This window comes from Ipomoea triloba, chromosome 5, assembly GCF_003576645.1.
Source record: "Ipomoea triloba cultivar NCNSP0323 chromosome 5, ASM357664v1".
Lineage (NCBI taxonomy): Eukaryota > Viridiplantae > Streptophyta > Magnoliopsida > Solanales > Convolvulaceae > Ipomoea > Ipomoea triloba.
In genome coordinates this window covers 22105017-22121508 of record NC_044920.1, presented here as the reverse complement: position 1 = coordinate 22121508, position 16492 = coordinate 22105017, and the positions used below count along the sequence as shown (strand labels likewise).

Below are 16492 nucleotides of genomic sequence, written 5' to 3'. Positions count from 1 at the left end.
ATCTTGATTTAAAATCGATAAAGTGATAATTGTCCAAAAGGTGCCACAGTCGTTACTTTACGCTACCATAAACCATAGGGTGTTTTCTCAAAAAAGATCTCTTGCAGAACAAATCTTTATACCTTAGTGAACTTGGGGCTCAATCTCATGACCTTCCATATGAGAGAGTCGCTACATGACATCAGCACAAGGTGCTTGGCCATTCCTGTTGTCTTTGAGAAAGTAGTTGTTGAACTTTCAACAAGTATTGAGTGGAGATAATTTTAAAATAAGGACCATATAAACACTTCCTTGTGATGTTCAACCATCTCTCCTTCCAATCATTTCCTTTCGATCGTGCTTCATTTTGTAAGATACTATATCTAGTCGAAGACAATGTTTGAGGCATACATAGACGTTTCTAAGTCTAAGCGATTTACATATAAGAATTGAAATTTTGGGGTCCTATATCCTTAATACATTTAGATATCATCAAAGTCTATAAACAAATATTCTTAACAATTTATCCCTTTTTTATGATGTCTAAAACTTTTTTTTGAGTACTACTAACTCTGTTACAATGTAGTATCTGTTCATAGCTACTTTCTCAACCTAATGAAGCACAAAAAGTCAACAGTTGCCTCCACTGAGGCTCGAACCCACTCTCATCATCCATGGTGCCTAAAACTTAATTTTATTGATTCTTGAAATATTGAGAATACATGGAAAGTACAAGGCAATTACAAAAACACAAAGTACATATAATTAAAAGAGTTAATTCCAGCAATGGTCCTCCGACTATGTTGATTTTCCAAAATTAGTCCCCGACTTTCGATTTGGACAATTTAGGTCTCTTGACTTTCAAATTCTTTCCAATGTTGGTCCTTTCGTCAAATTTTGGTTAAGTTGAGGTCAAATGAATGTTTAAAATTGTCCGTTCACTTGTTTAGTGTATTATTAATCGTATTTCTCATGTCCTATATACTGTATATATGAATATAATCTCAGTCGAAGTCTCAATCGAAGATTATTCGACTGAGATTATATTCATAAATATAACGTATAGGAAATGAGAAATACAAGTAATAATACACTATACAGGTGAACGGACAATTTTACCCCTTCATTTGACATCAACTTAACCAAAATTTGACGAGAGGACCAACATTGGAATGAATTTGAAAGTTAAGGGACCTAAATTGTCTAAATTAAAAGTCGGAGAATAATTTTAGAAAATTAACATAGTCGGAGGACCATTGCTAGAATTAACTCTAATTAAAATGCTAAAAAAAAAAAAACAATAAAGAATAGCAACACGAGTACATTCCTTATCTCTCTAGATGCCCACTTTTCCCCCTAACCTTATTAACTCTTGGGTCTTTTATATAATCTGCTATCAAGTCTCTCCTTGGCCTGTTTGCTCTTTTTTCGTATCTTCATCTCCCTTCTTATTGGCTTTTTTCTGCCAATCTCAATAGTTGCTTGTTGGGCAATTTCACCCTTTTACTTATTGTACTAGTCATGAGTTTTTATCATAGCTTTTAGGTTTTTCTACTACCACTTCTCAAACTCCTAGTAGGCATCTTCAAAAAAAAAAAAAACTCCTAGTAGGCATTCTTGAAATTATCAAACTTCTCATTTGTGTACCCTAGAATGTCACAAAACTTGAAAGCTTCAAAAGCCACATTCTTGTCATTTCCAAAACATCCAATCAAGTAGGCATAGTTAAACTCTTCTAGCCCAATTCTAGCCCGGTAGATCTACTTGCCATGCTCTGCTTAGACAATAGAGCCCATATTTGGTATTCCCCAAGCTTTGACAATTTCCCCAACAAGCTTTATCAATGATTTGCTACAATGATTCTTTCCTTGCATGGAAATAATTAACTAGATTGTTGGACCTTCATCTCTAGGATTTCTTTAATGGTTTCTTGAGGACACAAAGTGGGACATGTTCTACTACTTCCAGATGAGATCAACTCATTGAGGGTCTTTCAAGTGTAACCTATCTAGAATGAATTTATTCTAATTTATTATGAATTAATTTCAAAATTAATTTCAATTTTAGTATTAAGAATTAACGTATGTAACCTTCAAAGGTTAAATTCCGAGATAATTACGCAGGTTACACAACATTGGGTTTAAATTCAAGTATGTCATTGTTTTATTGCTATTTAATTTATTTCTCCATCTCCTATAAAAGCTTGGGTTGGGTTGAAAACTTCAAAACCTTTGTTTTATTTTCTTCTCCACTCTCTTAGGGAAATCAATCATTTTCCTCCGTAAAATTCTGTCAACACTTCCGATAAAAAGTTCAGGTGCTCACGGTTTGTTCTAGTTAGTACGGAGGCTTATTTGTTTGAGTATTCAAACATTAATTAAGTCGTAATCTATTTTATCTTGAGAGACTGACGCTACAACGCTCTTAGCACAATTGGGAGGTAGTTAATCGATTTTAAGGAAAGTTTGTGGTACATACGACTTCCCTTTCTGTTCTTTTGGTTTCGTACCAATTTTCCTTTGGGATAATTTTTTGATAAATTCAAATCCCTTCGGTTATATATAAATAAATATATATTGATAATTGTCTTATTCGTCCCTACAAACTTTTGGGCCCGAAACATAAACTATTTCTTTGACAATTTGAAATCTCTCCGCGCAATGTTTACATTCTTGCATTCTAGAATGTAAGAGATATGGATTCTGAAGCTAGTGGTAATGCCCGGCAAAAGTGAAGGGTTCTTTTGGCTTGCACATTCTTGATTGTGTCCACTATCTCCTGGACGATATGTTTTTCCCAATTCCCCATCTCCTTCCAGAGGATGATCTTCATTACCCTGGCGTTGCTGGGAGTCAATTGGTCAACATAATAGATGTGGATGAAAAGAGTAAAAGAATATTGGTTTTTCTTTGAGAGAAATTCAGAGTTCTGTGAGAGTTTGAGAAAAAAAAAACTCCTAAATGCCAAGAGATTGAAAGTAAATGACACATTGTGGTTGAATAGACTTTAAAGGGGCGAGGGTTAAATAAATTTTATAAATTTTTTTTTTAATTTTTTAAGATTGTAAGTTTTGGAGCGGAAGATGAGAACTATACTTGTATTGAATAATTGACAACTATGATTTACAGAGATAGGGAGAGTATATACACATGTCAGAAGTATAGGAAGAGTAGGATAGTGAATCACAATATGACTCGAATACATTGAGTCCTAACAAGTATAGGGAGAGTAGGATAGTGAATCACAATATGACTCGAATACATAGAGTCATAACACTCCCCTTCAAGCACACAATCGTTATACCATGGACCATGGTCCACAATGCATTGTGGACCATGGATCATGGATGATACTGCAGTTGTGTTGAACTGATACTGCAGTTGTGTTGAACGGATACTGCAGTTGTATTGAAAGGGAACTGCAGTTGCGCGGAATAGAGGCCGTGTCATCCGTCTGGAACTGTAGTTGTGTTGAAATGATACTGCAATTGTGTTGAATGGATACTGTAGTTGTGTTGAAAGGATACTGCAGTTGTGTTGAATGGATGAACGGTCTCTCTTCCGCGCAACTGCAGTTTCCATTCAACACAACTGCACTATCTGTTCAACACAACTGCAGTATCAGCCATGATCATGGTCCACAATATAATTTGCGTCAAGCACAAGGCAGACTAGCAACTTGTAGCTTGTCTCTAAGAAAGAAAAATCTAAGACCAGGAAGAGCCTTCGTAAAGATATCAGCAAGTTGATCTTTAGTAGAAATAAAATTGACCTAAATTTCCCCAAAAGCAACCTTGTCTCTAACAAAGTGATAATCAATTTCCACATGCTTTGTACGAGCATGAAAAATTGGATTAGCACACATGTAGGTGGCCCCAAGGTTATCACACCATAGCTTAGGAACAGAGACACCAGTGATACGAAGCTGACCCAGAAGAGATATAACCTAGGTAACTTCAGCACACACATCCGCAAGAGCTTTGTATTCAGTTTCTGTAGAGGATTTGGCGACTGTTCGCTGCTTTTTTGCATACCTACGAAATAAGATTGGAGCCAAGAAACACATCAAACCCACTGGTTGATTTGCGATCTTCAGGACAACCAGCCCAGTCAGAATCAGAGAACGCATGCAACTCCATGGACGCAGATGGCCGAATACGAAGCCCATAGGAGAGAGTGCCCTTAACGTACCTCAATACTTGTTTTAGTTGCTCCCAATGCTGGTCAATAGGAGCATGCATATGCTGACAAAGCTGGTTGACCGCAAAAGAGATATCTGGCCTGGTGACAGTGAGATATTGTAGGGCCCCAGCTATGCTCCTGTACCTGGTAAGATCATCATAGGGATCTGCCTGAACAGAAGCAGATCTAGACTGAGAAATAGGTGTAGAAAGAGGTTTACAATCAGACATTCCAGCACGTTTTAAGATGTCAACCATGTAACGATGTTGAGAAACTAACAAACCACCACCGTATTTCACTGTCTCAATACCCAAAGAGAACCCAGACTCCCCAAGATCTCTAATCTTAAAAGCATTGGACAACTTGCTCAACAGTGAAGACACCAATCCTTGACTGCTACCCATAATAAGAATATCATCCACATAAACCAGTATAAACATAAAATCAGAATCCACTGAGTAATGGAAAAGAGAGACATCCATCTTGGAAGCTACAAACCCCACAGACAACAGAAAACTATGCAAACGATTAAACCAAGCCCTGGGTGCTTGTTTTAACCCATACAAAGACCGCTTCAACAAGCAAACATGATCAGGGTGCTGAGGATAAGTGTAACTACGTGGTTGACTCATATAAACAGTTTTCGACAAGTGACCATTCAGAAAGGCATTATGCACATCAAGCTGCCGAATGGCCCAACCAGAAAAAATAGCCAAGGAAAAAAGTAACCTGACCGTAGTGGGCTTGATCACAGGACTGAATCTGTCAAAGAAGTCCTGCCCAGGCACATGATTAAACCCCTTGGCCACCAGTCTGGCTTTGTGTCTCTCAATCGAGCTATCTGCCTTTCGTTTGGTACGAAAAACCACTTACAACTAATGGTGTTCATGTCTCAAGCCGCAGGAACCAAACTCCATGTCTAATTCTGGAGAAGAGCATTGAACTCCTAATCCATTGCATCACGCTATTCCGAATGTTTAACTGCTTGTGAGTAGCAGGTCGGATTAGGGAGACACACCCGAGCAGTCAAAGCCGAAGGGGGAACCTGAGAACGACTTCGGGTAGCCATTGCATGAGTGCGAGTAGTAGGCCGAACAGATTTTCAACGAGGTCTGCCACGCGGTCTGGCAACCGCGGTGGTCACGGCAATGGGCTCGACAGATTGAGAAGAAGAACACGCCACAGGAGCAACAGTAGAACGTGGAGGAAAAATTGACTCGGCCCATGGCATGGGACAGGGAGACGAAGCCACCTGTACCGCAGACTACGCAAAAGGAAACTTAGTCTCATCAAAACGAACATGCCTGCACACGTAAACCTTGTTAGTCAGTAAGTCCATGCCCTTGTACCCCCGAAAAGAGTCTGGGTAACCTAAGAAGACACACGGAGACGACCGAAAGGACATTTTATGACGATTGTAGGGACGCAAATGAGGATAACACAGACACCCAAAGATCCTAAGAAAAGAATAAGAGGGCGATGACTTATGAAGAATGTAATTGGGACTAGAATTATTCAACGTGGGAAATGGCATACGATTAATGAGATAAACAGCAGTCTCAAACAAATAATTCCAAAACCTAGAGGGAACAGATGCATGGGCCAAGAGAGTTAAAGCAGTTTCAACAATGTGCCTGTGTTTGCGCTCAACTCGCCCATTCTGCTCATGGTGTAAGCACAAGACTGTCTATGAAAAATACCTAGCTGAGCAAGAGTGGCATGCAATTTCTTATATTCAGCTCCTAAGTCAGACTAAATAGACTTGATCTTAAGATTAAAAAATCGTTCGACCATCACACGAAACTTATCAAATATAGCATAAAGATCAGACTTCTGTTTCATAGGATAGTACTAAGTATAACGAGAACAATCATCAACGAAAATAACGAAATATCAATAACCATCAGAAGATAAAACATGAGTAGGGCCCCAAATATCAGTATATATCAACTCCAAAACATCCGAACTAGAAGAATCAATACGAGATAAAGGAAAACGCGCAGACTTGCCCAACTGACAAGCACTACAGAGACCCGAATTACAACGAAACAAAGACTTAGACCCACTAACTGAACAAAAATGTAAAATAGTACTGAGAACATGATCATGAGGATGACCAAGACAACCGTGCCACGTAGAAACAGAGGCGCAAGCTGAAAGAAATGCAGAAGGAGATGAACTAGAGCTTGAAATTGGAAGGGTATAGAGACCGCCAAAGCTACTGCCCCATAGCAGAATGCCATTGGTTTGAATATCCTTCACAACAAAGAAAGACGGGTGAAACTCAAAAACACATTATTATCTGTAGTAAACTTTTGAACAGATAAAAGAGGCGTAGAAATTGAAGGAACACGAAGAATATTAGACAATTGAAAAGAACGAGAGGCAGTACGGAACGAAGCATGACCAACATGACTAATAGGTAAACCCATACCATCACCAACATGTAATGTGTCAGTACCAACATACTCCTCAGGGGCAGATAACGCAGCAAGATCAGGAGTCACATGAGTCGTGGCACCCGTATCAGGAATCCACAATTGAGAATCATTAACACCATGGGAGCCAACATCATTATAGGACAAATGAGCCCTAGGAGCTACTACCTCATTGAACCTATCGTAGCATGCAGCAGCCGAGTACCCAGTACGACCACAAATTTGGCAGATCAAACGACCGCCTCCACCGGAGCCACCTCGACCATGAGCGCCTCCGCGACCAGACTGCCTATGACCACGGTGTTGTCCAATAGCAGCACCCCACGCCATTGCCGTACTCCTCAGCATCAATGAACTCCTAGGCACCAAGATGATCTGCAAGCTCTTGGAGCGTTACCGGAGTCCCGCGAACGGCAAGAGAGGCCGTCAAAGCCCTGAAGTCCGACCGCAACCCTCAAAAAACGTATAAGTTTTGTTCGTCAAGGGTCACCGGTCGGCCGGGGAGGGAAAGCTCCTGCACGATGACCTTAGCACGACCAATATAATCTGAAACAGACATGTCTCCTTGCCGGAGAATTTGAAGCTGACCAATCAAATTCAACGTACGGGTACGAGTAAACGAAGCTAGCGACTGAGTAATAGCATCCCATAATATTCGGCTGGTGTGACATCCCACAGCCAAGCGCATTACTTCATCAGAAACGGAAGACACACGCATTGACAACAGAGCTTGATCCTGCCGGCGCCAAGTAACGAACTCCGGGTTGGGCAACGACAAAGAAGTAGGAGTAGTAGGAGGTAGGGTAGCAGGCAAAGTCGGACAAGTGCTATCACCGAATCCAATTAAATCGTGACTAACAAGAAAGGGAACAACCTAAGTTTTCCAAAATAGAAAGTTCTTGTAGGTTAACTTGATGCTGATAAAGTGAAGGGCAATCGACAACGAAGTCATTGCCGACGTAACAGACGAGACAGCCACATCCGAGACGGTTTGCTCAGACAAATTTGCAGAACTTTCAACCATTGGATCACAAAACCTAGGCTAACTGACACCAGATTAGAACTGTATTGTTGTATTCAATAATGACAACTATGATTTACAGAGATAGGGAGAGTATATATACATGTCAGAAGTATAGGGAGAGTAGGATAGTGAATCACAATATGACTCGAATACATTGAGTCCTAACAAGTATAGGGAGAGTAGGATAGTGAATCACAATATGACTCGAATACATAGAGTCCTAACACACAATATGACTCGAATACATAGAGTCCTAACACGGAAGCCTTAGACTTGGCCAAGTTTTGTATTTAGTTAGATTTAATTTAATTTGAACGAGTGAGTGTAGTGGGTGTAGTATGGATGGTTAGATAGATAAAAAGAGCCTAAAGTAAAAAGAGTGAAATATTTATAGTGGTTCACGGAATTCTCAACTCTATTCTTCTCCTTAACACAATGGGGAATTCCACTAAGTATTATTGTATGAGCAAATAAAAGTGAATGATTTTGTTGTAACACAATGCTACTTGCTTCTTCCGATGATAATCCTTAAATATAAGTCACGAGCTCCTCGTCGATCTAATCTTCACTATCTTATCAATCTTCACAAAGGGTCAGCTATCAAGTCGCCTTACTCAAATGATCTTCCAACACCTTTCAAAAAAAGAGATAATTTTGATATAGCGTTAGACTATTAAAATACAGATTATTCTTTTGGCTTAGAACACTAAATATCTCTTGAAAGCTTTTGAATCTCTCTTATAATCTTATGAAATGTAAGATCAGCTATACACAAACACCTTCACTCTATGTTGGACTTACACCTTCTCACAGTGCATGTTCTCTAGCTAGTACCATAACAAATGACTATCATATTTTACTATGATCTATTTGCAGTTGATTGGATAAGATGTGTAGGGATAATAAATCTTACATGATTTTTTTTTTAATTTCACAGTAGACAATGTGAACAGTGATTAGCAGTATATCATATTGCTGTGAATAATTTATATGGAAGGTTTCATATTTTAATAGTGTCTTCAATATATTAATATGTTTTCATGTATTAAAGAATTTGTGTTTCTTTTTCTTGTACAATTTGGTAGGTACAATACCTCGAGAGACTAGCAATCTTGAAAAGTTGGAGTACCTTCTTTTACAATTCAACTCTCTTAGCGGTTCCATACCGTGGGGTATATTCAATATCTCTAGCCTACTAGGACTAGGTCTTGGGTTCAATCAACTTTCAGGTAGCCTTCCCCCTAAAATGGGTTATAAGCTTCAAAATATCATAGAAATTGGCCTTGATCTTAATGACCTTAGTGGAGCTATTCCAAGTTATATCTCCAATTGTTCTAAACTAGAAGTCTTAAACCTCGAAATCAACAGTTTTAGTGGCCCAATTCCCAACTCTTTGGGAGAATTACAATTTTTGGAACAATTGTTGATATTCAATAACAGGTTGACAAGCGAATCCTCTTCTACAGGGATCAATTTTATGACTTCATTGGCAAATTGTAGATACTTGAGAAAACTAGCGATATCTAATAATCCTCTGAATATTGTCCTACCAAGTTCCTTTGGTAATCTCTCCAACTCCCTTGAGATCTTTATTGCATTTGGTTGTAATATAATGGGCAAAATTTCAAACGAAGTTGGTAATTTAAGTAGTCTCATGGGACTAGACTTATCCCAAAATGAATTGACCGGAGTTGTTCCCAGAGGTATAAGAAGTCTAAACCAACTTCAAAGGTTGAACCTTGCAAACAATAAACTAAGTGGGTGTTTGCCGAATAGCATTTGTAATTTGAAATACTTGGATAGTTTGTATTTAAGTGAAAATCATATTTGGGGTTCTATTCCTGAGTGCATGGGGAATGCTACTTCTCTAAGAGAGATCTATCTACCTTCTAACAGATTGAGTTTTAACATACCATCAAGCCTCTGGAATCTTAAGGACGTCTTGAAACTCGACTTGTCTTCAAATTTCTTGAATGGCTCTTTACATCCAGAGATTGCAAACATGAAAGTTGCAATATACATCAATCTATCAAGGAATCATTTTTCTGGCTATATTCCAACTACCATTGGAGGTTTGCAAAGTTTGATAAACTTTTCCTTAGCTAATAATCTTCTACAAGGATCTATCCCTGATTCTTTTGGAAGCATGATTAGTTTGGAATACTTGGATTTGTCAAATAACAATCTAACAGGAGGGATTCCAAGGTCCTTAGAGAAGCTCCACTATCTCAAAGGTTTCAATGTATCTTTCAATAGGTTAAGTGGAGAAATCCCCAACAAAGGCCAATTTGTAAATTTCACTTATCAATCTTTTTTGTCCAATGAAGAATTATGTGGTTCTCCCAGGCTAAATGTTCCACCTTGCAATGTTTATTCTAATTCTCATCCATTAATAAGGAGAGCACTTCGGATTGTATTCATCTCTGCGGCGATGTTGATAGTGGGAATCTCAATGATTATACTTTTATTTTGGAAATGCAAAAGTAAAATTGTCATAGCTAATGAGGTTAACTTTTTACAAGAAATAGTGCCATTGAGAATTTCATACTATGAACTTCAGAGAGCAACTCAAGGATTTAGTCATAATAACTTGTTAGGGGCCGGAACCTTCGGTTCTGTTTACAAGGGCACATTTGGAAATGGGTTACTCTTTGCTGTCAAGGTCTTTAATTTGCAAGTTGAAGATGCATTTAAGAGTTTTTCTACTGAATGTGAAGTTTTGCGCAATCTCCGTCATAGAAATCTCACGAAGGTGATAAGTGCTTGCTCTAACACGAATTTTAAAGCACTCATACTTCAGTACATGCCGAACGGTAGTCTAGACAATTGGTTGTACTCTGACCAGCAATCTTTGCACATCATGCAAAGACTAAACATCATGATTGATGTGGCATGTGCATTAGAGTATTTGCACCATGGTTACTCAAGTCCAATTGCTCATTGTGATTTAAAGCCAACTAATGTTTTAATTGATGAAGATATGGTGGGACATGTAAGTGACTTTGGCATTGCGAAGTTACTTGGAGACGATGAATCGGTTGCTTATACCATAACCATGGCCACAATTGGATACATTGCCCCAGGTGATGAAAATTACCCTACTATATATTTTATTTTGTTTATTTCTTTTTAAGTGTCTTGCATAATTTTTATTTTTTCTCAAATGAAAAATAATAATCATAAATTTGACTTGTATTTGTATATCTACGTTAGAGTATGGATCAAGTGGGATGGTCTCCACAAAATGTGATATTTACAGTTACGGCATAATGTTAATGGAAGTGTTTACCAAGAGGAAGCCAAATGATGAAATGTTCACCGGAGACCTTAGTCTAAGGAGTTGGGTTTCTAATTCACTTTCTCATACTCTTGAAGAAATTGTGGACCCAACTTTAATGAGGCTCGAAGAATTGAAATTTAGACAAAAATTGCAATGCATATCATCTATTTTGGAGTTGGCTTTGAGTTGCACAACCGAGTCTCCTGAGGAGAGGATGGATGTTCAAACTGTCATGGCAAAACTAAACAAGATCAAACGTGAATGCCTCACAATTTTCTAAAATTTGCGGTATATATGCTACTCACATTTGTTTATTAAATTAAGTGCTTTCAATGTATATGGACTAATAGCGTTAGTTTATTTTTGCACGTGGGAGGAGGCAAATTATTCTGTGGACTCGGGTCCTCCTTGCAATGTGGACTTCATGAGTTTTGAATGATGATGTTGTTCTGACTTAGATACACAATTTACATACTATATGTTCACAATTTATCTCTTAAAAATTCACAATTTGTATACTACGTACGCACAATGTTAACATATATGTAGTTGATTACCGTGTTTTGTTTGTTTTTTTTTGAAAAATTACCGTGTTTTGTATTCACAAGTTCTTTTCAAATATTGCAGTTGCACAATATTGATAGATTAAGATTTAATGATCTTGTATTGTATTCACAAATTTCGTTCTACCGTTGTACTTTTATTTAGAAACACAATTTATATTTTAAAAGTTCACAATCACAATATTAAAACTACACAATTTAAGATCAGGATTCACCTTGGAAAGTAAACCCTAGTGCATGGTATATATAACAACTCGTTGGAGGTGGTGAAAGAAATATTTAAACACCATCTCAATTTAACAATATAATAATGTACGTAGTAATAATATATAGTTCGCTTTTCTTTTCTTTAATTGTCTCGTTTGTGTAATTGTGTTAATTCAATATGCATGATTTAATATTTGGGATGATTATGTACTCATCTTTTTAAAGAACTCTTAAATGGTTGTCCTGTTTTCCTATTAAAGAGGACCAAGAGGTTAAATGTTTTGTTAAAGTATACTATACCCTAAACTTAAATATATATGATATGAATACCTATTTGTTGTGAAAATTTTTCGTATTCTTATGCATATATATATTTCGGTCAATATATATTTTCGTAAATATTTATGAAAAAAATTATAAAAAAATTATACATATGAATATATTTCTTTTGAATTTTTATCTTCTTTGTTATTGCCAACAAGAAAACTGACAGGATTTGTCACCAAGTGCTTGCCAATTCATATTCTCCTGAAACTGAGTAGCACTGTACTGTGGTGTGTTCTTTAAAAAAAAAATAATAATCATAATAATAATTTCTTTTTTGGTGCCGCCACGATGTAAAACTGATGGTAGCATTTAACATTAACTAGTATTGTATCCGTGTGATGCACGGATTAAATATTAAAAATATTGTTGTTGTGTCATAGTGAGATAAGTATTATTATAATTACTTTAAGTTTTTATGATAGACTTAATTTAAATATAATAAATAGATACATGAATTTAAAATTTAAATTGAAAATCAAAACTTATTATTAATTAATAAAAAATAAATTGAATATTACATATTATTAAAAACTTCATGATAAACTTCAACACTAATGTTATTTGAGTCATCCTAGAAGCATCAACTTACAGGTAATCCTCATACTATTTCAAAGTGTTGCTAGAGAGAATGGTGTTACGAGTGATTTAATCAAATACTAGGAAATAGAAGCTTTTAAATCTAGTCCTAAAATTTTTTAAAAGATTGAATTAATAAAATCAACCGAGAAAACAAGTAATTAAATAACAAGAAAGAAATCATAATAATAATCGAATATCGTGAATTGAATTCTAATAAGAGGTTTATTTAGTAGTTACTGTTATAATAATAATATTATTATTATTATAATGTTAAACCAAGTTAATTAGGAAAAATGGGCAATAAACATAGTGGGTACGTGTGTAATGCATGTTATCATAGGAATATGACAACAACAATACGTGAGGAGTGTGTGGTTACCTGGATTACCTTCTTTTTAGCTTTATTAGTTTATCATTTAGTATAAATAGGATGTGTTGCTAATCATTTTATTCATCAAGTAATGGGAATTTGTCACTTAATTGATATTATGGGCAATAAACATAGTGGAAGTTTAGAATTTTTTTTTTGGACCAATTTACCACTGAATAGATATTATGGGAATTGAATTGTTCATTATGCAAAATCGGATTTGACTTTTAATCATAGCCGTTGATAACTTATTTTACATGGCTAAGATTTGTCCTTAGTTTTTATTTGGGACGGTGCACTACTACAATAGAAATCTTTATAACATTAGTTATTTTTGGTATATGGCATCGGTTATTATCCAACGTAGTTTTGCTTGACGTAATAAATAAATGGTACGACATCAGAAAATTGACGTCGTATAGATATAGTAAACAAAAAAAAAAAAAAGAGATACCATGTCGATTATTAAATAAATCGACGTACGTGGTATCTTATTTAAAAAATAAAAAATATATATTATGTCGGTTTTTTTAGAAGAATCGACGTCATATCCATTTTATTTTTTTAATAATTATATACCACTTCAATTTTTATTAAAAAACAATATAGTATGACTTTGTTTACTTTTTTTTTTAAATTTAAATTACAAACCAATTAAAAAATGACTTTGTATGTATTTTTTTAAATTAAAATTGATACAACATCATTTTTTTATTTAAATCTATGTCGTATCATTTTTAAATTTTTTGAAAATTATACAACATGTCGATTTTTTAAAAATCGACGTAATATATATATATATATATATATTTTAAAATAATAAATTTAATTTATAATTTCTACCCAAAAAAATGAAAACAAATATACATATCACAACAACATTTAAAACATGTACAATTTTATATTCATAATCACATTTAATCAAGCTATTAAATATCAATTATTTCACGTACTAATTAAGTATTGTATTAACTCATTCATCAATAAGTTATTACTTGGACCATGTGTCTCTAACTCCATCAATCTCTTGCCGGATCTAGCTTAATCAATCAATCTCTCCAAGCTTTGATGCCTCTTTTATATATATATATATATATATATATATATATATATATAATAAGATGGGTCAAGTGCTGGATGTAGGATGCCTCTTAATCCATTTGTCACCCCGGCCGCCTAATAGATGCTCAGTAATCAAAATATACTCCGTGTTGAAACTTGAAAGCAACGACCGCATGCCTCAATTAATATGGACAATTAACAATAAGAAATAGGTGGCCATGCCTCAATTAATATCGACGACTAACAATAATAAATATCAAAATTTGTTTTTTTTTTTTCTTAAGCTTTATTTTCAGCTAAAAGAATATTTCAATAATCACAGGATATTATGTGTATATATATGCCAAATTCATATCAGAATTCTCAAGTACAACTAACAGTGCAGTGTTCTGCAAACAACACGTACTCTGAGGTCTAACTGCGCTGCTGCTCAGAATTGAAACACCTCCATTAAAAGCTGCAACAGTTGAGACACCAAAACTCTGAATCTACCGCAGCATTTAGGAGTGGAATCTTTGTCACAGGCGCTGACGTCGTTGCTTATACCGCAGTGCTTGGGAAGCTGAAGCGCCTGAGTGATGTTCACTCCCAGGGACTTCAACACTTCCGGATTCTTATAGAGTTTGCAGAGGCAACTCAGCTCTTTTGTCACGCTTTCTTTGAGCGCGTCGCAGCAGGAGGCGGGCGGTTTTGTGGAGTTGAGGTACGCAGCGCAGGAGATGGACTGGGCCGTGGCGGTGGCCGTGGCCGTGGCCGTCAACATTAGCACCGCCGCGAGCATTTTGGTGGAAGCCATGTTATGCGTAGAAGGAAGAAACTAGACTCTCTCTTCTCGATCGGAATGTTGAGGTGATCGATGTATGGGCTTAAAACTATAAGTGCACAACAAATTAAATACTCAAGTTTTTAATTGGATACGGCGCTTAGCTTGAGGTATATAGGGAATGAAATGGGATGTGACATTAGAGTTTACTTTTGATTTTATGAATATTCAATTCACAACTCCAATTTTCTCAAGTTTTCAATTCAATAATGCTATTGGCTGAACACTCAATGTTCTCTACACATGTCCAACAAACACTAAAGTCCTCCATTAACGTATGGCATGCATTTAGGGTGGTTGCACATGAGAATAGGAATCGGAATGGGTATAAAATAAACGGTAATAGGTTTTGGTAAAATATTTTGCATGTTTTGTAGTAGGATGGAATAAGGATTATTATTAATAGTTGGGGAAGCCGTTGAGGAGAAAGGGATGAAACCCTTATTTTATTAGGGAATGAGTTTTGCAATTAATAGAGTAATCAAAACTCATAGTAGTATTCTAAAACTTGTCAACCAAAGAATAACAATGATTTTGATACCAATTCCTGATAGCAAAATCTGTCAACCAAACACACTCCAAATGTCGGTGCGCACAAGGGATCTGGTCACTTTAAGCATAATTTGGAACATTATACCATGGACCAGCCGTATTGTTACGGATTTTATAGTTTTTTTTATAATTAAAATATAACTGTAATTTGAACAACAACAAAAACAATGACGAAGAAGCAAGAACAAAAAACATACACAAGTTCATCAAATCACAAAAACACACACGACAAAAGGTGAATATTTAAACAACATTGTGAAATTTGAAAAATATGGAACATAAGAGATAATACTTGGGCTTATATTCAGTGTATCCTAACATTCGAATGCACAAACACATCACAACATGTGTTACTAACATGAATACACAGAACGGTTGCCTAGAATACACAGAATATTGACACAAAATACACAGAATTCATCCTCCTAACATTCGAATGTTATACATAGAACAGTTGCCTAGAATACAAAAAATACACAGAACTCATTCTCTTAATAACATTCGAATGCACAAACATATTACAACATGTGTTAATAACATGAATATATGCCAAAGATTTTAAGCTAAACTCGTGCAGGTAGTTTTAACTTCTTCGTCTCAATCTGGAACATGTGATTCCGTTTTGTTCAATTCAATGCTTTATGTCTTTCCTAAGCATAAAAGGAATAATTGCCTTCCAAAACTGACTACAAATTAAACATGTTTTTGCCAAATAATTTAGCCAATTCAGTTTAGACATTTACAATCTTAGCTTCCACTTTGAATTTACAATCATCAGCTATCCATTGTCTGATCAAGTATTCTAAGAAGGATTTCAACCATTCTTCAGCAAACTTTTAAGTTTATTCATTCTTCAAGCTTTGAATTTTTTGGCAAGAACTATTTATTCAATGCCGTGTAAAATATGATTTTAATTAATACTGTTATTAATGCTGCTAGACACTGTCGCTAAGACATAAAATTTGGACTCTCTCAAAGTGCAATATAATTCTAGAATAGTCATTTAGCTGAACAAGCTAGATATATTTCACTTATTTCTACTTCTCTTTAATCTCATTTATTAAACAAGTTGTCAATATGGAACCGCCACAAAAAAAATTATAGACA

The 16492-nt window shown here is 35.8% G+C and overlaps 2 protein-coding genes across 2 annotated transcripts; one reads left to right on the top strand and one right to left on the bottom strand.

The window, feature by feature from the left end:
• Positions 1–8868: 8868 nt before the first annotated feature.
• LOC116020403 (LRR receptor-like serine/threonine-protein kinase EFR) lies at positions 8869–11402 on the top strand. The gene is made up of 2 exons (XM_031260880.1): positions 8869–10705; positions 10836–11402. Exons 1-2 carry the CDS (start codon positions 8869–8871, stop codon positions 11180–11182), a joined length of 2184 nt encoding a protein of 727 aa, XP_031116740.1. The 3' UTR covers positions 11183–11402.
• A 2882-nt stretch (positions 11403–14284) lies between these two features.
• On the bottom strand, positions 14285–14832 carry LOC116018797 (protein YLS3-like). The gene has a single exon (XM_031258794.1). It carries the CDS (start codon positions 14804–14806, stop codon positions 14441–14443), a length of 366 nt encoding a protein of 121 aa, XP_031114654.1. The 5' UTR covers positions 14807–14832; the 3' UTR covers positions 14285–14440.
• Positions 14833–16492: the final 1660 nt, after the last annotated feature.